At 44.9% G+C, this 22,934-nt stretch overlaps 2 protein-coding genes and 1 pseudogene across 2 annotated transcripts; 2 read left to right on the plus strand and 1 right to left on the minus strand.

Annotated features, from left to right (window-relative positions):
* Positions 1–12: 12 nt before the first annotated feature.
* Positions 13–6,156, minus strand: LOC117038882 (arylacetamide deacetylase-like 4). Its single transcript, XM_033135847.1, has 4 exons — positions 5,767–6,156; positions 4,689–4,905; positions 3,926–3,989; positions 13–1,421 (listed from the first exon to the last, which is right to left on the minus strand). Exons 1-4 carry the CDS (start codon positions 5,941–5,943, stop codon positions 641–643), a joined length of 1,239 nt encoding a protein of 412 aa, XP_032991738.1. The 5' UTR covers positions 5,944–6,156; the 3' UTR covers positions 13–640.
* Positions 6,157–6,862: 706 nt separating this feature from the next.
* LOC117039114 (arylacetamide deacetylase-like 4) lies at positions 6,863–17,861 on the plus strand. Its single transcript, XM_033136148.1, has 5 exons — positions 6,863–6,976; positions 8,372–8,668; positions 11,219–11,432; positions 12,941–13,004; positions 16,875–17,861. Exons 2-5 carry the CDS (start codon positions 8,492–8,494, stop codon positions 17,758–17,760), a joined length of 1,341 nt encoding a protein of 446 aa, XP_032992039.1. The 5' UTR covers positions 6,863–6,976; positions 8,372–8,491; the 3' UTR covers positions 17,761–17,861.
* An 821-nt stretch (positions 17,862–18,682) lies between these two features.
* Positions 18,683–22,337, plus strand: LOC117039115 (annotated as a pseudogene).
* Positions 22,338–22,934: the final 597 nt, after the last annotated feature.

Consider the following 22,934-nt stretch of genomic DNA (forward strand, 5'->3'; position numbering starts at 1 on the left):
AAGGAATAATGAAATCAACAACGAGCTTAAAACATATATGGACATTGTGTCCTGCCAAACTAAAAGTTTGATTTCTTACAAATGCGAAATGAGTGTTACGAAATGAGTGTTTTGCTATCATCCTGTCTAATGGTGTAATTAAATGTGTTTATATCACACCAAGGGTTTAGCTTAGTTTAGCTTAATTCACAGGAGCGCCTTCCTTATTGCTAAATATCTTCAAATATTACGGAACAACAGTTAATGGAATAAGCTAACCTGGTGACCCAGTAGGATGGCTTTAAGAGGATTAGGCCCAATTCATGGAGGAGGCTATAGCTATGCACTTTCTCCACTATTGCAAGCTGTATGCTGCTGAATAATGCAAAAGATTTCTTGCACTCAAGTACTGCTTGCAGGCATCGCAAGAGGCCTCTGCTTGGTCACTCTGAGAAAAGGATGCTGGATGAGGTGGACCAATGGCCTGATCCAGCAGCGATTTGCTTATGAACTTACAAATGTCATGGTGATTTTAATCAATCAGACTGGGTAGAATTGTGGCTATGAGTTTCTCGTCTTACTTTAGGATTGGGACAACAGGGAAGGGGGAATGTTCACCCACAACAGGGGAAGGCTGCCAATGGAGGACAAAGAAGGTCATTCATTTATATAAACCTTTTAAGAATTGTACCACAAGCTGCATACATTTCCTTGAGCTCGGAAATTCAAGTGGCCATAAATCAAAAAAGCTCATTGTTGCATGGCATGCATCTGGAAGATGATGATGTGTCACTGGCACACCGTTGTCCTCTAACCGCTTCTTGTACAACAACCCATCATCCCGGAGAACATCATATTCACAGGTTAGAATAAAAGTCTCAGGGAGCTGGCGGATAATGTCATCCTCTGCTAGAAGGGGGGCAAACATCGTCTCACCAGCTCTTTTAACTTGTTCATAAAGTTCTTTTGAAAATGGGGCAGGAGCTTTAGGGACATAGCCCCTAGCCTTAAATTCTTCTGGAATGTTATCAGCACTGATCCATTTTTGGTACTTCTCCCTCGAATCAGGGGGGACATGGGCACCTTTTATAAGTGGGTCGACATTGATTGGCTTTCCAGTGAGATGTATCAAACCAAGTTCGAGAGCCCGTTTTCTGAACAAGGGAGGAACTGATTGGTTTTGCTGATAGGATGGCAAATCAAAGTCCCCTGTTTGTAGGAATGGGTAGATCAGGACCTGAGCTCGCAATCTTGGGAGGTCCTCTCTGGTCACCAGTTCTTGACAAATAGCTGTTGCAAATGTGCCTCCACTACTGTCCCCAACAATGGCAATGCAGTTGGGGTCCACTCCATATTCCTTGGCATTCTTCAGAAAGTGTATTGCAGCAGTTAAACAGTCCAGTACAGGGACTGGATAGGGATGCTCAGGAGCTAAACGAAATCTAAAGAGAAAACAAGATATCGCCCACATTCAACACCATACACTTCATGGAAAAAGACCATTTTCTGTAATGGCGTACTGCAAGTGCTGAGAAGGGCCACATTCCTTTCCATGCAACCTTCTGAGGGCCACATCTCCAGCTCCTTCCTTCTTGCATACTCCCCATCATTTCTCCGATGAAAATAGGGACATTCTATTCCATAATAATAATAATAATATTAGCTATACCCCACCAATCTGACTGGGTTGCCCCAGCCACTCTGGGTGGTTTCTAACATATATAACAACATAATAAAGCATTAAACATTAAAACACTTCCCTATATAGGGCTGCCTTCAGATGTCTTCTCTTTGGCTCAGGGGTTGCATAATTCCAAACCCTTCAACATTTCTCGATGAAAATAGGGACGTCCTAAGGAAAAGTGGGACATTCTGGAAACAAATCAGAAACCGCGATGGCTTCTTAAAATCAGGGACAGTCACTGAAAATAGGGGCGCTTGGAGGGTCTATTCTTGTTTTCCTCTGTCCATTGACAGGTTCCCAGCATCCTGTGCATCAGTTAAGTTATAATCCCACTACTTGGTATCTACCTGTCCTCCCTCCACAGCTCTCCTGTTCAGGTTGGCAAGACTCCTAGCAATTGCTAATACCAATGGATGCTAGTCACAAGGATGGTGTGCTACCGCCACTACCAGAGGCAGCAATGCTTCTGAATACCAGTTGCTGGATACTGGAACTGGGGAGAGATCTCTTCTGCTCAGGTCCTGCTTGTGCGTTTCCCATTTAGGCATCTGGTTTGCCACTGTGAGAACATGATGCTGGACTAGACGAGTCCCCTTTGGCCTGATCCAGCAGAGTTCTTACTATGTTCAAAGTCAAAGGGATTTGAGAAACAAATCTTAATACAAAAATGAACATCCATTCTAAATGTTGGCAAAATCACTATGTTTACAACTTTATAAGACTGGATGGCATTTCACCGTTTGAAGTTGAATCCCAACAAGACAGAAGTACTGTTTCTGGGGGACACGGGCTGGGTGGGTGTGGGGGACTCCCTGGTCCTGAATGGGGCAATTGTGCCCCTAAAGGACCAGGTGTGCAGCCTGGGAGTCATTCTGGACTCACAGGTGTCCATGGGGGCACAGGTCAGGTCTGTGTCCAGGGAAGCAGTCTACCAACTCCATCTGGTACGCTGGCTGAGAACCTATCTGCCTGCACATTGTCTCACCAGGGTGGTACATGCTCTGGTCATCTCTGGCTTTGACTACTGCAATGCGCTCGAAGTGGGGCTACTTTTGAAGGTGACTCAGAAAGCACAACTAATCCAGAATGTAGCAGCTGGCCGGTGACTCGGAGCAGCCACCGGGACCATATAACTCTGGTCCTAAAAGAACTACATTGGCTCCCAGTACATTTCAGAGCACAAATCAAAGTGTTGATGCTGACCTTTAAAGCCCTAAACGGCTTCAGCTCTGTATACCTGAAGGAGCATCTCCACCCCCATCATCCAGCCAGACATAGAGATCCAGCTCTGAGGGCCTTCTGGATGTTCCCTCACTGCTAGAAGTGAAGATACAGGGAACCAAGCAGAGGGCCTTCTTGTTAGTGGTGGAAAACCCTCCAAGTGACTCTATTTTCAAGGGACAGTCCCGGATTTACAGAAGCTGTCCCAGGTTCTGATTTGACCCAGGAATGGCCCACTTTTCCTTATGATGTCCCTATTTTAATCCAAGAAATGTTGAAGAGTATGGTAGGACATCGGTATTTTCATCGGAGAAATGTTGCTGGGTATGTCAGATGTCAAGGAGATGAGTAACTATATAACCTTTAGAAGACATTTCAAGGCAGACCTGTTAAGTGAAGCTTTTTAATGTGCAATGTTTTATTACGTTTTTATATATGTTTTTATTATATGTTGTTAAGGGAAGCTTTTAAATGTGCAATGTTTTATTACGTTTTTATATATGTTGGAGTGACGCGGGTGGCGCTGTGGGTTAAACCACAGAGCCTAGGGCTTGCTGATCAGAAGGTCGGCGGTTCGAATCCCCGCAACGGGGTGAGCTCCCGTTGCTTGGTCCCAGCTCCTGCCCCACCTAGCAGTTCGAAAGCACGTCAAAGTGCAAGTAGATAAATAGGTACCGCTCCAACAGGAAGGTAAACAGTGTTTCCGTGCGCTGCTCTGGTTCACCAGAAAGCAGCTTTGTCATGCTGGCCACATGACCTGGAAGCTGTACGCCAGCTCCCTCGGCCAGTAACGCGAGATGAGCGGCGTAACCCCAGAGTCGGGCATGACTGGACCTAATGGTCAGGGGTCCCTTTACCTTTATCTTTATATTTTGGAAGCCACCCAGAGTGGCTGGGTGGGGTACAAATAAATAAAATAAAATAAAATAAAATAAAATAAAATAAAATAAAATAAAATAATAATTCCTCTGAGATCAGGTCTTAGGAAAGGTTAGAAGCTGAGGGGCATTACACGGATACAAAGAGAGTGAAACCACTTACCCGACACTCACAACCACTGAATCACTTTGGTTGACCATGAAACGGCAGATCTTTTCAGAGGCTCCTGGAAGAAAGCAAAAGTGCCCCCAACACCTCCATTACAATTTTTCCTGGTCAAGAACACTGATATCATTGTGAGTTGAAGTCTGTGTCAGTCCTACTAAAAGTAAATCCGTTGAAATCAAGAGATATGACTAATTTAGATCTGCTTATTTGTTTTTATGTCATAAAATGTACATGACACTTGATTAGAGAAAACAACAACAACTTTTAATAGATCTCAGTTGGGAAAAACTCAGTTGAACTCTCTGTAAATCACTAGCTTAAAAACCATTACCGGCATGTGGGTTTTACTCTCTCCTGATCTGTAACAGAAATCAAGCAGTGTCAATGGGTAAAAATCAAAACAAAACTTCCACCCACATTTCTGGGCTTCTTTCAAGTTATTTCTGATCATCTCTGGGAGCCCTTTCACAGAAGTCCTTTGGGGCATGAAGCAGAAACACCTTCTTTGACATTTTAAGGATATTTCATAGACTGTGATACTAGGAATTAATACAGAACTGATCACCTTTGTAACAAGACCCCCCGTTTTCTTACCACACAATGACATCCTACATTAAACTTAAACTGTCAACAGCAGCAGTATGAACCACCCCACCTCTACATAGCAAACATTTCAGGAACTTTACATTAAAGTACCACCCCAAAGTCTCCACAAACCATATAGTAAACCTGTTTGAGGCTCTTTCAAAGAACTTACGGATGCTTCCAGTGAGTCCAGCGCCTCCATGAAGATATATGATTGCTCTACTGTTCCCAGCAGGTGATGTCTTGGGCCAGTACACCCTCACAGGCACCCCATCAAAAATCAGGTCCTTTATGATCAACTTTGAGTCCTTCCTTGTTAGTATGGCATTGAACGCAGCCCTCCAGATGGCGTATCTATGGCAAATGCCCAGTTTTTCCAGAAACACTCCCTGTTTAAATCAAAACATTCAGCATAAATATATATACATAAAAATGTAAAAAGACCCTGATTGGCCAATGGCCCATCTAGTCCAGCAGTCTGTTTTCACAGTACCTGTGGGAAACCGTCAAGCAGGATCCGTGCACAGGAGCCCTCTCTCCCAGCAAAAGGTATTCAGAAGTATTGCTGCCTCCAGCTTTAAAAGCACAGCATAGGCATGGAGACTAGTAGCCACCCCAAACCTTCTCCTCCCTGAATTCATCTAATTCTCTTTGGAAGCTATTCAACTTAGCAGCTATCACTGCCCCCTGTGAAAGAGACTTCCATAGTTTGAATATGTCAGGTGTGAAGAAGTCCTTTCTTCTATCTGTCCTGAATCTTCCAACATTCAGCTTCATCGGATGTCCACAAGTTCTAGTGTCATGAGAGAAGGAGAAAAGCTTTTCTCTATCCACTTTCTCCATTTACAGGTAGGTAGCCGTGTTGGTCTGCCATAGTCAAAACAAACAAACAAACAAAAAATTCCTTCCAGTAGCACCTTAGAGACCAACTAAGTTTGTTCTTGGTATGAGCTTTCGTGTGCATGCATCTATCTGAATGTATGCATGTATCTGAAGAAGTGTGCATGCACACGAAAGCTCATACCAAGAACAAACTTAATTGGTCTCTAAGGTGCTACTGGAAGGAATTTTTTTATTTTATTTTTTTGTTTTCACTTTCTCCATGTCATCCATAATTTTACAGACCTCCACCATGTTGCCAGTTGCTTGCCTTTTCTCTGCACTAAAAAATCTTGAACACTGTAGCCTTATTGATAAGTTGGGTGGGTCACTCCATCCCTTCGATTGTGATATATGCAAAACAAACTTACCAGTCCAAGTGAATATTCCATCGCAAAACTGAAAACTCGTAATTTTGTGCCCTGGCTGATTCCTGGAGGAATATGGGTCCTTTTAAAATGATAATAGACTCCCCATGCAAACAGCAAGGAATGAATGAATGAAAATATATATAAAATCAGCATCCACAGAGTTCCACCAAATGCCATTTCCCTTAAACTCAGAAGCGTAGAGGTAGGGACTTCGCCTGAGCCGATGCTTTTGTATGGATTTTGTCTGGGACAATGCCAATCGGCTTTTGTATGAGAATAGTGTTCTCCATGTGCAAGAACATCCTCAGCCAACCCACATAGCTTTCAACTGAGAAAATATTTTCGTAATCCCTTCAGATTGCAGGCTATCCTGGATTATGGATTGCTGCTGTTATTCCTCACACAGGGTGTAGCTATACATTCCCATCCCTCCTCCAGAGAGAAGAGGTGCATGGGATAGACTCTGAAGGCCAAGCAGATCAGGACAAGCATCAATCTCTTACGATAGGTACTGCCCCTGCAACACATATTCATTTTTGTGATGCTTCCTCTCCCACAAAAAATACTTTAGAATATTTCATCCCTCATGAATTGGATAGCTCAGGTTATCAGGGATGGCACATCAATGCCATGGGCGCAGATGCGGGGGAAGGGGGTGCGGTGGGGGCAGAACTACCCGGGTGTCAAGACTGAAGGACGTGACAAAACGCCAAAAAGGTGCAAAAAGTATTCCGCCCAGCAGCGCGCCTTCGCTCTTTCCCCCGCCTTCCCACTCTCCCGGCCGCCCCTCGCGCCTTGTCTAGTCCTTCCTCTCCCTCATGCGCCCGCCCAATACGCAGTTCCTAGCCGATTTAGCCGACTCCCCTGCCTTTGCTTTCACGGTACATCCGCGTGCATGCAAGGAAAAGCAGCGCAGGCTTTGCACTTTGTTTCCTTTTATAGACAGGCAGGTGCCCGGCCGCAGACTAGCCTTGCAAACGGAGAGAGGAGCTTTCTGCAAACCTCGGGGGCCTTTCCATTCATCCACACACCCTCCCTCCGAGGCGAAGTTGCCCTGCCTCGTTGCCTTAAGGGTTAAAGCTAGAGAGTGCAAGCTGCTAGAGAGAGAGAGATGCTGGATACTGACATGGGAAAGGGGGCGCGGCCTAAGAAGAACAGCTGACCCGTGCCCTCTGCTGTCGGGTACTGCCCTTGCCCTGCAAGGAATCGGGTGAGTGCAAAGAGCCTTGGGGTGCAGCAAGCTTTGGGTGTGTTTGTGCAATGCAATGCAATACCCGTGGAATTGGGGTTGGGGGTGGAGAGAGAGCAGGCAGGGAAGCTGCGGGTCAGGTGTGGTGGGGTTGCAACTGATTTATCCCCGTTGCAAAGAAGAGACGGCCGGGCTTCTCCCAGGGCCGCATGTCCACTCGCTCCGCCCAGCAGCGGGAAGAAAGAAGAAGGAATGCACCCGGCGGCGAGCCAGCAAGCCAGCCAGCCACTGCGCCGAGTTGAAGCTTTAAGAGCCTTCTTTCTTCCTCTGACAGTGTAAAACAAAGTATACCTAACTTGTAGTAAACTTAACACGCATGGTTTGCTTTGCTTGTGTGTTGATGTACGTTATTGCTGGATTGATGACTGGGGTATAAATAAGCAGCGATGTTTTCCTGTGCTTTTCAAACAACTCACTTCTTTTCATTTGAGAATACATTTTGCCGCTTAATGGTTAACACTTGCTTGCAAGTAATTAAATTATAAGCTATTTAGTCATAAGGTGTTAGTGTTCTCATATGCTGCTGCATGAAAGAGGTGTGAGTTTCTATGTCTCCTTGTGTTCAGATTCTTATAAAGTGGTTGAGAAATAAACGAATATATGAAGAGATGCCAACTTATGTGTCCAACATCTGTGCAGACTGCACCTGTGAAACTTATATTATGGTTCCTAGTAATTTCACTGCTTGAGTTCTCAAATTGTCAAAACTTCATAGGAAAAGCCTGTGTGAATAAATTGGCCCATAAAATCTATGTGTAAGATTGGTTTAATTATCATAACAGGAGTTATAATTTTTTTACTGTTTGATGTTTTGTTTTGAGATGGAATGTGCTGCTGTTTGTGAGACCAAAAATATTTTTGGGGATGGGTGAGGGCATGTTTAAATAAGAGTTACCTTAAAAGGCTAACAAATTTAGTATGGTGTAAGCCAGTGGTGTCCAAACTTTTTTGAAAGAGGGCCAGATTTGATGAAGTGAAGGGCTGTGAGGGCTGACCAAAGGGCCAACCAAAGTTGTTAACCTTTTTTAGGGTTGAAGTTGTTGAGGTTTTTTTTAAGGATTTTACCCCAGGAAATAAACTGCCACAGGGGCTGGATTAAACCAACTGGTGGGCCGAATTAGGCCCCCAAAATGGACATTTGGACATGCCTGGCTGAAATTTCAATTCAGTGGAGCTGACTAAATAAATAAATAAAAACCCCTCCCCTTCAGTAGTTTCAAGCACTACTACAGGTTCCACATAATATCTGTACTGCATTGTTTACTGTGACAGCACCTGCACTTTGGAACCCCCTGCCTTTTGTAGCTGCAATGTTTTACCAGATTACTAAACTATTTGTGTTTTTTTTCTCAACAGAGAATTATATAGGTTGGCCTAGGGAGTTCTTTTCCACGTGGCATAGATTGTTCTCCTATAAAAGCCACCAGCATTGGCTAAAGCAAAGTCCTTGTCTCTGTGCCTCTGAGTTGAAGGGAAATGGTGTTTGGTGAAACTCTGTGGATGCTGATATTATATACGACCATTTTCATTCATTTCTTGCTGTTTGCATGGGGAGCTTATTATCGTCTTACCAGGCTCCACCTGCCTCGAGGAATGAACTATCGTGCAATAGTACTATTTAGCGATTTCTCTGTGGGATATTTCATTATACTGGTAAGTTTATTTTACATACCGTATTTTTCGCTCCATAGGACGCACCGGACCATAGGGCGCACCTCATTTTTAGAGGAGGAAACCCAGGAAAAAATATTTTTCTGGTTTTCCTCCTCTAAAAGCCTTTTTTTTTTTTTTTTTTGAAGATCAGCTAAAAGTTTTGCAGCTTTTTTGCAAAGGGAAAAGCCCTGGCATTTTTGAGGATCAGCTAAAAGTTTTGCAGCTGTTTTTGCAAAGACAAAAGGCCTTTGATAAGGATCAGCTAAAAGTTTTGCAGCTTTTTTTGCAAAGGGAAAAGCCCTGGGTTGTTTTTTGTTTGTTTGTTTGTTTTTGAGGATCAGCTAAAGGTTTTGCAGCTTTTTTTGCAAAGGGGGAAAAGCAAAGCTCCTTTTGCAAAGGGGGAAAAGCAAAGAGGAAAAGCCCCATTTTTATGGGGTTTAACTCACATTTCTGAAAAATCTTAAGGAAAGGGAGCCATTTCTACAGTTTCCAGACAGATAATCTAATCAGCCCGTCACATGTCCTGGGGAAACAAACAACCTCCCTCTGCAGCACATTCAACAAAGGAGGGCAGGGCTGAAAGGGAGCCTGGACTCTTATCTCTCTCCCGATCTCTTGCTGATCAGCTGCTGAGCAGGGTCCTTTCAACACTCCCTTTTCTCTTTGTAAAATAAAAAGCACAATCTGCTTTTTGCCCCTGGGCAATTCAGCTCCAGGGACCACCATTCGCTCCATAAGACGCACAGGTATTTCCCCTTACTTTTTAGGAGGAAAAAAGTGCGTCTTATGGAGCGAAAAATACGGTATATCATGGGGATGAAGGGACACCTCTCTAAAAAGGGCTGCAACGTTTGAAATATTTTACTTTAAAGGAAAGGCGAGTAAGAGGCGACATGATAGAAGTTTATAAAATTATACATAACATGGAGGATGTGTGTAGTGCGAGGAGGCCTCTCAAAAGGTGAACTTGGAGTTGCCATGCATAAGAGAAGTGGCATTTTGGGAAAGAGGGCTTGAAGTCCTGCCTGTTTCTCTCTCTTTAAGATAAACGTTCCCCTCATCCTCCTTTAAGGGGCTATCTGGAGTAGAATGTGGATTTATGTTAAGTGGTAACCCTGACACAGTGGGGAGGGAGAGTTAAGGATCCAACATTGACCATCAATTTGGAACAGTGGAGTGAGAAAGTTAGGGAGTGACCAGACACTTTGGAGACCTGTGAATCAACATTCTCACAGCTGCAGTAATTACTTGACAATAGTTGAAGTTCTATTTCGTGAGTATGTTTAGCCAGTCATATTGTACAATGTATTTGTTTTCTGATTGTACTCTTTTCTAGGAAATGTGTAACCTTTGTTTTTTAATCTTTTACTTTTAATAAATTTCTGAACTATAGTTCCTGGTTGCCTTGTTTGCCTTTGGTTAAAGTGAAGCTGAGTCCAACTCGGACCCTACCAGGTTTTGAGAGTGCTAATTGGCTGCACTGTAAAGTGGGCCAAGGTGTGAAGTCTGGGTAATTAACATAGAAGTGTGTCTCCCTGAACTTCTATCACAGTGTTTTTCAACCACTGTTCCGCGGCACACTAGTGTGCCGCGAGATGTTGCCTGGTGTGCTGTGGGAAAAATTGTGTTTATTTGATTCCTATTCAAGAGAATTACTTTATATATAGTCAATATAGGCACAGAGTTAATTTTTTTACATTTTCTAATGGTGGTGTGCCTCGTGATTTTTTTCATAAAACAAGTGTGCCCTTGCCCAAAAAAAGGTTGAAAAACACTGTTCTATCAGACTTCACAGACAGGGAGTAGTGGCAGCCTACTGTGAGTTTTGTTTTGCTAAAGGATTATGTGAACCTCCTCTGCCTTGTTTAAAGCTCCACTGGGCTGAAGAGGTGGATAATTGGCTGAAGAGGGTTGCAGGACCACTACAATGTGGATAGAGAGAAGTTTTCCTCCCTCTCTCATGACACTCTCATGAACACATCAAAGCTATGGAAGAGGCAGTGATGGCTGCCAAGTTGAATAGCTTCCAAAGAGGATTAGGCCATGGCTGGTCATGGCTATGCTCTGGCTCTAGAGATGGAGACAGCAATGCTTCTGAACACCAGTTCCTGGAAAACATAGGAAGGGAGAGGGTTCCTGTGCTTGGGTCCTGTTTGTGGGTTTCCCATTTGGGCACCTGGTTGGCCACAGTGAGATGCTGGACTAGATGGGCCATTGTCCTAATCCAGCAGGCTCTGCTTAGGTTCTTATGCACTTCAGTGGATTTATTCTGAGTAGTACTCGCACTGACTACCACCCATTCTGTGTGATTCTTAAGGACTACAACAACAATAAGCATACAAGGAAAGGGGAGTGGGCAGGGACTTCACTTCTGTGCTGCTCTGGGTGAACCATTTTCCATCCAAAGAGGAAGGAAAGGATATACAGTTTAGTCGCCTCATGTGCCTGGTTTCCATCCCACAGGCAATACACATATGCCAGATATGAGAGAGAGAGAAATGAAAATTATCTAATGCTGATTATAAATGCTAAATGTTTTGGATTAAACAGGCCACATTTCTGGAAAAACTGGGCATCTGCCACAGATATTCCGTTATGAGGTCCATTGGCAGGTTAACAGCATTAAGGAAGGACTCAAACTTGATAATAAAAGACCTGGTTTTCGATGGGGTGCCAGTGAGGGTGTTCTGGCCCGGAACACTTGCTGGGAACAGGAAAGGAATCATCTTCTTTCATCCAGGTGTTGGACTATTTGGAAGCATTGGTAAGTTCTGTGAATTGTTTTTGAAATGGTTCACTATGTTCTTTAAGGAGAATCTGGGGTGCTGCTGTAATGTAAAGTTCCTGAAATGTTTGCTATGGAAGGGTGGAGGTGGCTTCTGCTACCCCCATATTATTATTATTATTATTATTATTATTATTATTATTATTATCAGTGCTTTTTTCCTTAAAAAATGGTTAGGGGTACTCTCGTTTTGACTCAAGAAAATCACCATTTTATAGTTCAAATAGGGTTAAATAAATAGCAGTACAAAGATTTACAAAAATGTTTAGAAAAAAGTACTGATTATATTTCTTTTTCTATACCGCCTTGCATGCCGTAATAAGAAACAATAACAAACCACCCCCAACGGACAGTTTAAAAGGACGTACAGTGGTACCTTGGGTTACATATGCTTCAGGTTTCATACTCCGCTAACCCAGAAATAACACTTCAGGTTAAGAACTTTGCTTCAGGATAAGAACAGAAATTGTGCTCTGGCATCGCAGCGGCAGCGGGAGGCCCCATTAGCTAAAGTGGTGCTTCAGGTTAAGAACAGTTTCAGGTTAAGAACGGACCTCCGGAAAGAATTAAGTACGTAACCAGAGGTACCACTGTAGATTGTTTAATTAGCCAAAGGTCTGAGAGAAGAGGAATGCTTTTGCCTGGCACCTAAACATAAGTAATAAAGGTGCCAAGTGAGTCTCCCTGGGGAAAGCATTCCACAAATGGGGAGCCACCACAGAAAAGGCCCCTTCTTGTGTTGCTGCCCTCTGGGCCTCCAACAGAGGAAGGGCCTCAGATGATGCTTGCAGGGTCAAGACCGGTTCATATGGGGTGAGGTGGTCCTTGAGGTATTGTGGTCTTGAGCCATTTAAATCTTTATAGGTCAAAAGCAGCACTTTGGATTGGGCCTGGAAACCAATTGGTCATCAATGCAGTCGGGTCACGATTGGCATTATATGCTCAACCCGTCTTGTGGCCTTGAGCAAACGGGCTGCTGAATTCTGCAGCAGCTGCAGTTTCCAAACTGTAGGCAATTTAAGTTCAATGAACATGGCAAAATAAGATTGCAAGAAAATGGGGCTGAGTTCTGTTGTAATTCTTCGCATCTCGGTCAGTGAAAAATCCTTAAAATGTCAAAAGGGGTTTCTCTATGCCCCAAGGGACTTCTATGAAAGGACTTCCAGAGATGATCAGAAATAACGGGGGAGAACAAAATCCACATACTTGTTTTTAGCTAGTGACTCCCCATTTATAAAGGGTTCAGTCCAACGTAGATTTTCTAGTGGAGATCCACAATCAAGTGTTATATTCATTTTATTACATAGACAATTAATTACCATGACAAAATTAATCATATCTGTTAATTTCAGCAGGTTTACTTTCAGTAGGAGTAATATTGGATTCAACTCACAGTGATTTCAATGTGAATGACTAAGGAATTTTGTAATGCAGTGTAACAAATAATTGCTCACAGCAGGCCGTGTGTGATGTGTGCTTTTTTCCAGAAGCCTCTCAAGGGAACTGCTGTTCTTTTGCCAGCCAAACTGATTCAGTGGTTATAAGTGTTGAGTAAGTATCTTCATGCTCGTTCTATCAGAAAAAAGAGCAATTCCCCATACAGTGGTGCCCCGCTAGACAAATGCCGCGCTAGACGAAAAACTCGCTAGACGAAGGCATTCGTCTAGCGGAAAGCTGCCCCGCTAGACGAAAAAGTCTATGGGGCTGCCTCGCAAGACGAAAAATTCTCGTCTTTTTTTTCCGTTTTGCGGAGCGCAGCTGTCATTGCCGCTCCGCAAGACGAAAAACCCGCTAGACGAAAATTTTCGCAGAACGAATTATTTTCGTCTAGCGGGGCACCACTGTAGTTTGCAACCCTTCCTCACACATGAGCCCAGAGAAAACCCAACAAAGCTTTAAACATAGTGATTTTGACAACCTGTGGAATGGGTGTTCATTTTTGCATTTAGATTTTTATGCCTTGGGGCCCAATCCCTCTGAGCATAAGAGCTCTGCTGCAGGCCCAGCATCCTGTTCTCACAGTGGCCAACCAGATGCCCCGATGTGAAGCCTACAAGCAAGGCGTGAGGCTGAAAGAGGAAGCCTCAGAACTGCGCCGTGGCTTAAATCGTCCCCGGCCACGCCCCCAAACAACCTGATTGACCGCCTGGCAACCTGATGTGGCTGGGGTCTCCCCCAGGGGGACGCGAGACGCCGTCCCGCCCTGACGCTGAGGGGAGTGACTAGGCGGCCAGACTGCAACCAGGCCCCACCAGGAAGTGGACCCGATTTCTCATCCCCATGACCAAGACGCTCAGGGAGATCCTGAGATGAAAAATGAAATCAAGGAAGCATTCAAAAGATAGAAGTTTATAGTGGCATGGGAAAAGTGGCTCTCCAGATGTTTTGGGACTACAACTCCCATGATCCCTAGCTAACAGGACCAGTGGTCAGGGATGATGGGAATTGTAGTCCCAAAACATCTGGAGGGCTGAGTTTGCCTATGCCTGGGCTAGAGCAAAGTTGTTGTGTTTTTTTTTAACAGAATTTATTGACATTTTGATAATATAACACAAACCCAACCCCGCACCTACAAATACCAAAACAAATACATATACACATAATGTCAGGATTCTTCTTCTTATCTATATACTTTACAAAAAAAAAAAATTCTAGTTCTGAATCTTGACGTTTGACTTCCCCCGCCTATACACCTTCGATTTTAAATCAATATACCATTTTCTTAACAACTTTTCTCTATAAAAAATTTAACTTTACTTAAAAAGAAAAAACACCATTGTCTTAATCTTTGCATTATAACCTAAATCTTAACCAAGTATTCTTATAGCTAAACTTATTTCTTCTATCCTTTATCATGCTGCTTATAACTTAAAATTCAATATCTCCTTACATATTTAAAATAAACTTGTGATTAACAGACTTCACACTCCGATTTCGGATACCATGGCAGACCATTCAAAGTTGTTTTTTTATCCCTCTCTTATAACACTGGAACATGTGGACATCCAATGAAGCTGAAAGCTGAAAGTTTCAGATAAAGTACTGTAAATTACTCCTTCATAAAGTTCAAAGTTAAGCTATAGAACTCTCTCCTACAAGAGGCAGGGATAGCCTCCCACTTGGATGACTTTCAGAAAGGTACCGTATTTTTCGCTCCATAGGACGCTCCGGACCATAGGGCGCACCTCGTTTTTACAGGAGGAAACCAGGGAAAAAATATTTTTCTGGTTTTCCTCCTCTAAAAGGCTGGTAGGGGGAGCGAAGGAGGCAGCAGCGGTGGAGGGACTGGGAGAGGAACATGCTACGGGCCTCCCCTGCCTCTCCCACCCTGCCGACACCAGCGAAAGTGGGGCAGAGAAAGGGGAAGCCCAGTAGCGATGCTGTAGGGCTTCCTGTCCTCCCACCCCACTTTCGCTGGTGTTGGGGAGGTTTAAAGATTTAAAGACAGCTGGGGAGAAGGGGTGAACGCTCAGCCCTTCTCCCCCGCTGCCTTTAAAAAAAGCGGGGATGAGCCTCTCTGAAGGGGCACCATGCACCCCTTCAAAAAGGCTCATCCCCGTTTTTTTTAAAGGAGCAGGGGAGAAGGGGTGAGCGTTCACCCCTTGTCCCCAGCTCCCTTCAAAGCAAGTGGGATGAGCACAGGGTGTGGGGTGGTGGAGAAAGCAGCTGCTTCCTCCACCACCCAGCACCCAGCGCTGCTCCAAAAAGCCTGATTTCGGGCGCTGGGTGGTGGAGAAAGCAGCTGGGATCCCGGCTGCTTTCCCCACCGCCCAGCTCCCCGCGCCGATGCAGAAAGCCTGCTTTTTGGATCGGCGCGGGGTGCTGGGTGGTGGAGGAAGCAGCTGGGATCCCGGCTGCTTTCTCCACCACCCAGCGCCCCGCGTCGATCCAAAAAGCCTGATTTCGGGCGCTGGGTGGTGGAGGGAGCAGCTGGGATCCCTGCTGCTTTCCCCACCGCCCAGCTCCCCGCGCCGATGCAGAAAGCCTGCTTTTTGGATCGGCGCGGGGTGCTGGGTGGTGGAGGAAGCAGCTGGGATCCCGGCTGCTTTCCCCACCGCCCACCTCCCCGCGCCGATGCAGAAAGCCTGCTTTTTGGATCGGCGCGGGGTGCTGGGTGGTGGAGCAAGCAGCTGGGATCCCGGCTGCTTTCCCCACCGCCCACCTCCCCGCGCCGATGCAGAAAGCCTGCTTTTTGGATCGGCGCGGGGTGCTGAGTGGTGGAGGAAGCAGCTGGGATCCCGGCTGCTTTCTCCACCACCCAGCGCCCCGCGTCGATCCAAAAATCCTGATTTCGGGCACTGGGTGGTGGAGGAAGCAGCTGGGATCCCGGCTGCCTCCCCCACCGCCCAGCTCCCCGCGCCGATGCAGCACCCAGTGCCCGAAATCAGGGTGGGGGGAGGCCGCAGGGAGCGAAGCCTTCGCTCCATAAGACGCAGCAACATTTTCCCTTCCTTTTCAGGAGGGAAAAAGTGCGTCTTATGGAGCGAAAAATACGGTATAAGCAAATTTCAGAGTATAAGGTGGGGGTCATCGAACTTTTTCAGCAGGGGGCCGGTCCACTGTCCCTCAGACCTTGTGGGTGGCCAGACTATATTTTGCAAAAAAAATATGAACAAATTCCTATGCCCCACAAATAACCCAGAGATGCATTTTAAATAAAAGGACACATGTAAAAACATGCTGATTCCTGGACCGTCCGCGGGCCAGATTGAGAAGGCGATTGGGCTGCATCTGGCCCCCAGGCCTTAGTTTGGGTACCCCTGGTATAAGGCTACAAGTGGCTTCTAGCCATGATGGCTATAGTCTGTCTCTACGGTCAGAATAAGACTTGCTGGAAATTGCAGGAGGGAAGAGTGCTCTTGTACTCATGTCCTGCTTGGGGAGTTTCTCCAATGATTGACTCCTAGTCACTGATAACAGAATGCTGAAGTAGCATATTCAGGTGGAAAACCTCAGGTACAGAGGCTGAATGCTGCACTCCAGGACTCTCCATTTCCCTTTCTAAACTCACCCTAGACCCCCCACCATTGCCCCTCTTTTGCACCCTCCTTGAGTGGCATCTGCCTGGCTGGAATGTGTGGCTGTGTGCAGGAGCCAGTCTACTTGTACAATGGGAAAGTTTGCATTTGCTTTCCATTTTGGTCTCTGGGCCCCAGAAGAAGAAGAAGAAGAAGAGTTTGGATTTCATATCCCGCTTTATCACTACCCGAAGGAGTCTCAAAGCGGCTAACATTCTCCTTTCCCTTCCTCCCCCACAACAAACACTCTGTGAGGTGAGTGGGGCTGAGAGACTTCAGAGAAGTGTGACTAGCCCAAGGTCACCCAGCAGCTGCATGTGGAGGAGCAGAGACGCGAACCTGGTTCGCCAGATTACAGGACTACCGCTCTTAGCCAATACACCACACTGGCTCTCTTATGTTTCACAGAAAGGAATGTGGCCCTAGAGGTGAAAAGGATTTCCAATTCAAGGGGAAATGCCAAATGCGATCCAGGAAAATGTCAAATGTTGATGATATCTTATTTTCTCTTTAGGTTTCATTTAGCTCCTGAGCATCCCTATCCAGTCCCTGTACAGGACTGTTTAACTGCTGCAATATATTTTCTGAAGAATGCGAAGGAATACGGAGTGGACCCCAGCCGCATTGCCATTGTTGGGGGGAGTAGCGGAGGCACTTTTGCTGCAGCCATTTGTCAAGAACTGGTGACCAGAGAGGACCTCCCAAGAGTGCGAGCTCAGGTCCTCATTTACCCATTCCTCCAAGGAATGGACTTCAATTTGCCATCCTATCAGCAAAACCATTCAGTTCCTCCCTTGTTTTGGAAAAGAACTGTCAAACTTGGTTTGACATATCTCACTGGGAAGACAATCAATGTAGACGGAGTTCTGAAAGGCGCCCATGTCCCTCCTGATTTGAGAGAGAAATACCAAAAATGGATAAGTGCTGATAACATTCCAGAAGAATTTAAGGCTAGGGGCTACATTCCTGTAGTGCCTGCTCCATTTTCAGAAGAACTTTATGAACAAGTTAAAAGAGGTGCTGAGACAATGTTTTGCCCCCTTCTAGCAGAGGATGACATAATCCGCCAGCTCCCAGAGACTTTCATTCTAACCTGTGAATATGATGTTCTCCGGGATGACGGGCTGTTGTACAAAAAGCGTTTAGAGGACAACGGTGTACCAGTGACATATCATCATCTTCCAGATGGATTCCATGGAATATTGGGCGCTGCTGGTTGCGGGCCACTTGAATTTCCAAGCACAAAGAAATGTATGCAGCATGTAGTAGAGTTCTTAAAAGGTTTATAGAAATGAATGACCTTCTTTGTCTTCCAATGGCAGTCTTCCACTTCTGTGGAGGGAAATATTTTTCCTCATTGTGCCAATCCCAAAGTAAAAAGAAAAACTCAGTTCCAAGGTTTTACTCAGTCTAATTTGTTAGAATCACCATGGACTCTGTAAGCAAAGCTCTATTGGATCAGCCATTGCCCCACTTTGTCCTTAATCCTACTCTCACAGAGACCAAGCAGATGCCTCTTGAGATGCCCACAAACAGAACCTGGGTGCAAGAGAAGTTTCCCTGCTTATAATTCCTAGCATGCAGCATTATGCTAGCTAGGTGTCCAATAAGAAGCCCACAAACAGGACCCAAGCGCAAGACCACTAACCCCAGTTGCAATTTACATCAACTGGTATTCAAAAGCATTACTACCTGTGATAGTAGAGGGAGCAACCCCCCCCTTGTGACTAGCAGAGCTTTTTTTTCAGCCACAACTCACCAGAACTCACCTCTTTGTTGTGTTCTGGCACCATTTTGGTGCGTTCCGGCAGCTCTGTAGTGTTGCAGTGCCATCCTGCTTGTATTTTTCTAGAAAAAAAAGCCCTGGCGACTAGTATCCATGGAAAAGCTTATCCTCCATGAGAGGATGGTATTGCTTCTAAAGCCATCACCATTCTATCTATCACAATTCTCTATATCCTGCCTTTCAGGACACAACTCCTTCCAAGGCAGCACACAAGAAAAATTAAACTTCATTTGCAGAAACCACCACATCAGCCACACTTACCTTCCCAAGACAGCTGTGGTAAATTGGACATTGGGAGAAGTGTCATTTGCCAAGGCTTCAGAGCCCTTAACAACGCAAGCCTTCCCCATAGTAATGGCCACCATCACTCTGCCCTTGCTGCCTTAATGCACCTTTGGTGCATGATCTGAAGCCTCCTGGTCAAGATGGGTGAACTGGAGTTCTTGGTTTTAGAGGCTATAAGGGATACAGTGGGCAGAAAGAGAAGCCTGGTGGAATGGAGAGAACCACTGGGACACAGTTATCTCAGGAAGGCAAGGTGGGAAATACTGGAGATGGTGTCACCCTGCATATGAAAAAAGGGCATTGAGTCCAGGAAGCAAGAAATCCCAGAAGGGGCAGACTTTTCCACATAATCATTGTGGGTGGTCATACTGGGTCCCAAGAGGAATTTAGTACTGGGGTTGTGTTCTCATCCTCCTGATCAAAACGCCCAGGGAAATCCTGAGATGGAAAATTAAATCAAGGAAAGATCCAAAATATAGAAGCTTTTTGTTTTTTTATAAGGAATTTATTAAATTTTGCAATAAAAAACAATACAAAATACAATAAAACAAACAACAACAAACAAAAAATACAAAGCTACAAAAATGCAAAAAATACAAAAATTCTAACTATCTTTATCATAATCATTACATAATATTGGGACCTCCTCGCATCCTCCCTTCTGCGTTCATTACTAATCTTCTTTAGTAACTTTGTAACATTGTAAAATCTTCTTTCTCACCTAATCTTATCATTATAAGCCTTAGTCATCATTTATCTCTATTATAATCCTAATAAAATCCACACAACATAATTCTCACTACTTCTTATATCCTATTTTCAACTAACTTCTAACAATAAAGGTAAAGGTAAAGGGACCCCTGACCATCAGGTCCAGTCGTGTCCGACTCTGGGGTTGCGGCGCTCATCTCGCTCTATAGGCCGAGGGAGCCGGCGTTTGTCCGCAGACAGCTTCCGGGTCATGTGGCCAGCATGACAAAGCCGCTTCTGGCTAACCAGAGCAGCGCACGGAAACGCCGTTTACCTTCCCGCTGGAGCGGTCCCTATTTATCTACTTGCACTTTGACGTGCTTTCGAACTGCTAGGTGGGCAGGAGCTAGGACCGAACAACGGGAGCTCACCCCGTCGCAGGGATTCGAACCGCCGACCTTCTGATCAGCAAGCCCTAGGCTCTGTGGTTTAACCCACAGCGCCACCTGGGTCCCTCACTTCTAACAATACTGTAGCCTAAAATGTCCTCCTGATTTCAATTTTGAAGGTCTATCTTTTCACGTCGTTTCAAATAATCTTTGAATTTCTTCCAATCCTCTTGCACCATTTCCTCCCTCTGGTCTCGGAGTTTCGCGGTCAGTTCTGCGAGTTCCATATATTCAATCAACTTCATCTGCCAGTCTAAAATATAGAAGCTTTTTGATGGCATGGAGAAAGCGGCCAGGGGAAAGTTTTTATCCCCCTCTCTTAACTCTGGAACATGTGGGCATTCAATGAAGCTGAATGCTGGAAGATTCAGATAAAAGAAAGTACGGGTTTAAAAGAGGGTTAAACAAATGCACAAGTTTGCAGGGATTTCCAACCAGTAGATTATGATCCCCGACTGATCCTCGTAGATTGTTGGGTCCTTATTGTGTACAAAAAGTTATGGAGGGGAATTTAAAAAACTCCGCGCAATCTTCCTCCCGAAAAGCTCAACAACTATGGGCACTTCCATCCTAAAAAAAAGGCTCAACAACTCTGCGCAATCCACCCACCCCATGCATGCTCCTCTGTGGGGATAACCAGCATCTGTGATAACCAGTAATTCCTGGAGTGCCTGCTCCCACTGGTTATGATTGGGTCCGCTGGTTATGAAGCTGAAGGTCGTGAGGAGTTGTTTGGAGTTCGTTACGAAGGTTTCTGAAGGTTCCGGAGAGGAAAGGATAGGCAGAGCAGAAAGGTGCGGCCAAAATAAAATAAAGAAATACTAAGAGAATAAGAGACTGCAGTCAATGGAGGAGTTGCGCTCTCCCAACTACTGCTCTGTGCGGCTTGGTTTCTCTTTCGCTTTCTCTCTAGCTTGTCTCGCACGGTTGTTCTCTCTTGGCTTGTCTCGCGCATTCTACACACCGCTACAGAGAGCAGGTGCCATTTATTAGTAAACTGAACGTCATAACATTAACATAAACCAATCACAACATTGCATTTGGCTGAGTTTCCGGGTGGGAAACTGCTTTCTGACCGTTACTAGAGGCTTTTCTGGCACGCTTTGTTGCAAGCGTGGAGGGATCCAGGCAGCAGTAGCTAGCCGGATCTCTTTGCCTTCCGTGCACTGCGCGGAAGGTTTTTGTGCTGCGGCAAATTGCGGGAAGCCCAAAAACATATTCCCACACTCCTCCTTCCTCCAATGATAATGGGTAGATCACTGTGGGGGTTTTTTATACTGGCAGTAGATCACAGTCTCTTGGGAGCTGGACATGCCTGGTATAAGGCTACCAATGGCTACTAACCACAATGGCCATAGTCTGCCTCTGCAGTTGGAGGCAGTGTCCTTCTGAAGAACAGTTGTTGGAAGCTGCGGGAGGGAAGAGTACTATTGCACTCATGTCCTGATTGTGAGTTTCTCCAATGATTGACCAGTGGCCACTGAGAACGGGATGCTCAACTAGCATTATATCTGGGTGCACAACCTCAAGGACATTGGCTGAATGCTGCACTCCGGGCCTCTCCATTTCTCCCCAACCCCCCGTCACACACCATTGCCCCTCTTTTGCACCATCCTTGAGTGGCATCTGCCTTCCTGGAACGTGCCTTGCTTGGTTGGGTGGAGGGTTGGGAAATGTGTGTGGTTGTGTGTAGGAACCAGCCCACTTCTCAAATGGGAAAGTTCACATTTGCTTTCCATTTTTGCCTCTTGTCCCATCCACAGTTGGCATGTTGCCCCCTGGAAGGTTACATAGAATGGAAAGTGGCCCTCAAGATGAGAAAGATTCCCAACCCTTGAAATATGTCATGCAGGAAAATATTCCTTGTTTGTGATGCTGAATATTGAAGATATCCTGCTTTCTCTTTAGATTTCGTTTAGCTCCTGAGCATCCATTTCCAGTCCCAGTACTGGACTGCTGTACTGCTGCAATACACTTTATGAAAAATGCAAAGCAATATGGAGTGGACCCCAGCCGCATTGCCATTGCTGGGGAGAGTAGCAGAGGCACTTTTGCTGCAGCCATTTGTCAAGAACTGGTGACCAGAGAGGACCTCCCAAGAGTGTGAGCTCAGGTCCTCGTTTACCCATTCCTCCAAGGAATGGACTTCAATTTGTCATCCTATCAGCAAAACTATTCGGTTCCTCCCTTCTTCCGGAAAAGAGCTGTCAACATATCTCACTGGGAAGACAATCAATGTAGATGGGATTCTGAAAGGCGTCCATTTCCCTCCTGATTTGAGAGAGAAATACCAAAAATGGATCAGTGCTGATAACATTCCAGAAGAATTTAAGGCTAGGGGCTATATTCCTAAAGCTCCTGCTCCAGAACAAGTTAAAAGAGGTGTTGAGACAATATTCCCCCCCCCCTTCTAGCGGAGGATGACATAATCTGCCAGTTCCCGGAGATTTTCATTCTAACCTGTGAATATGATGCTTTCCGGGATGATGGACTGTTGTACAAGAAGCGGTTGGAGGACAAAGGTGTGCCAGTGACATGGTATCATGTTCAAGATGGATTCCACGGAATTATGCTCATGGCTGCTTGGCGGTCAGTTGAATTTCCGAGCACAAAGAAATGTTTGCGGAATGTAATACAGTTCTTTAAAGGTTTATAGAAATGAATGATTTTAATAAATTAGACTGACTAAAACTTTGGATCAGAGTTTTTCTTTTTACTTCAGGATTGTCACAATGAGGAAAAAATATCCTCCCACAAAAGAGGAAGAATATTGTTGGAAGACAAAGAAGGTCATTCATTTCTATAAACTTTTTAAGAACTGTACTGTATTACATTTCCCCTCATTGTTCCCTCATTTCACCTTCATTCACTTAAATAAATATCAAATGATATTTGATATGTCATTATAAAATGTTGTGGGTCATACCTTAGTTTTTTACCTTGGTTTTTTCCATCAAATGTTAGTAATTCAGTGGTACCTCGGGTTACAAACACCGCGGGTTACAAACACCTCAGGTTATGTAATAAGAATATTAAGGTCTTTTTTATATATAACTAGCTGACCCGGCCATGCGTTGCTGTGGGTGATTTAGTGAAATGGGAAAGGAAGATACAGTATAAAAGAGAAATCGTACGTTTCTGCACAGGTTTTTGCGTTTAAGTCTAAGTTGGGTCTTTACTGTTTCCCGTTGCAGTTTAAAAGTTGAATTGCATGCTTATCGAGAGTTTAATTTGTTGAGTGTTAGGATGCGTT

Source organism: Lacerta agilis, chromosome 17 (assembly GCF_009819535.1).
Source record: "Lacerta agilis isolate rLacAgi1 chromosome 17, rLacAgi1.pri, whole genome shotgun sequence".
NCBI lineage: Eukaryota > Metazoa > Chordata > Lepidosauria > Squamata > Lacertidae > Lacerta > Lacerta agilis.

What these genes read in the sequence shown, in the direction of transcription:
- LOC117039114 (XM_033136148.1), top strand. Translation starts at nt 8,492, where the DNA reads ATGGTGTTTGGTGAAACTCTGTGGATGCTGATATTATATACGACCATT. An exon ending in TGGGATATTTCATTATACTG is followed by an intron (nt 8,669 to 11,218) that starts GTAAGTTTATTT and finishes TGGATTAAACAG; the next exon opens with GCCACATTTCTGGAAAAACT. An exon ending in TCAGTGGTTATAAGTGTTGA is followed by an intron (nt 13,005 to 16,874) that starts GTAAGTATCTTC and finishes TCTCTTATGTTT; the next exon opens with CACAGAAAGGAATGTGGCCC.
- LOC117038882 (XM_033135847.1), bottom strand. Translation starts at nt 5,943, where the DNA reads ATGGCATTTGGTGGAACTCTGTGGATGCTGATTTTATATATATTTTCA. An exon ending in TGGAATATTCACTTGGACTG is followed by an intron (nt 4,906 to 5,766) that starts GTAAGTTTGTTT and finishes TGATTTAAACAG; the next exon opens with GGAGTGTTTCTGGAAAAACT. An exon ending in TCAGTGGTTGTGAGTGTCGG is followed by an intron (nt 1,422 to 3,925) that starts GTAAGTGGTTTC and finishes TTTTCTCTTTAG; the next exon opens with ATTTCGTTTAGCTCCTGAGC.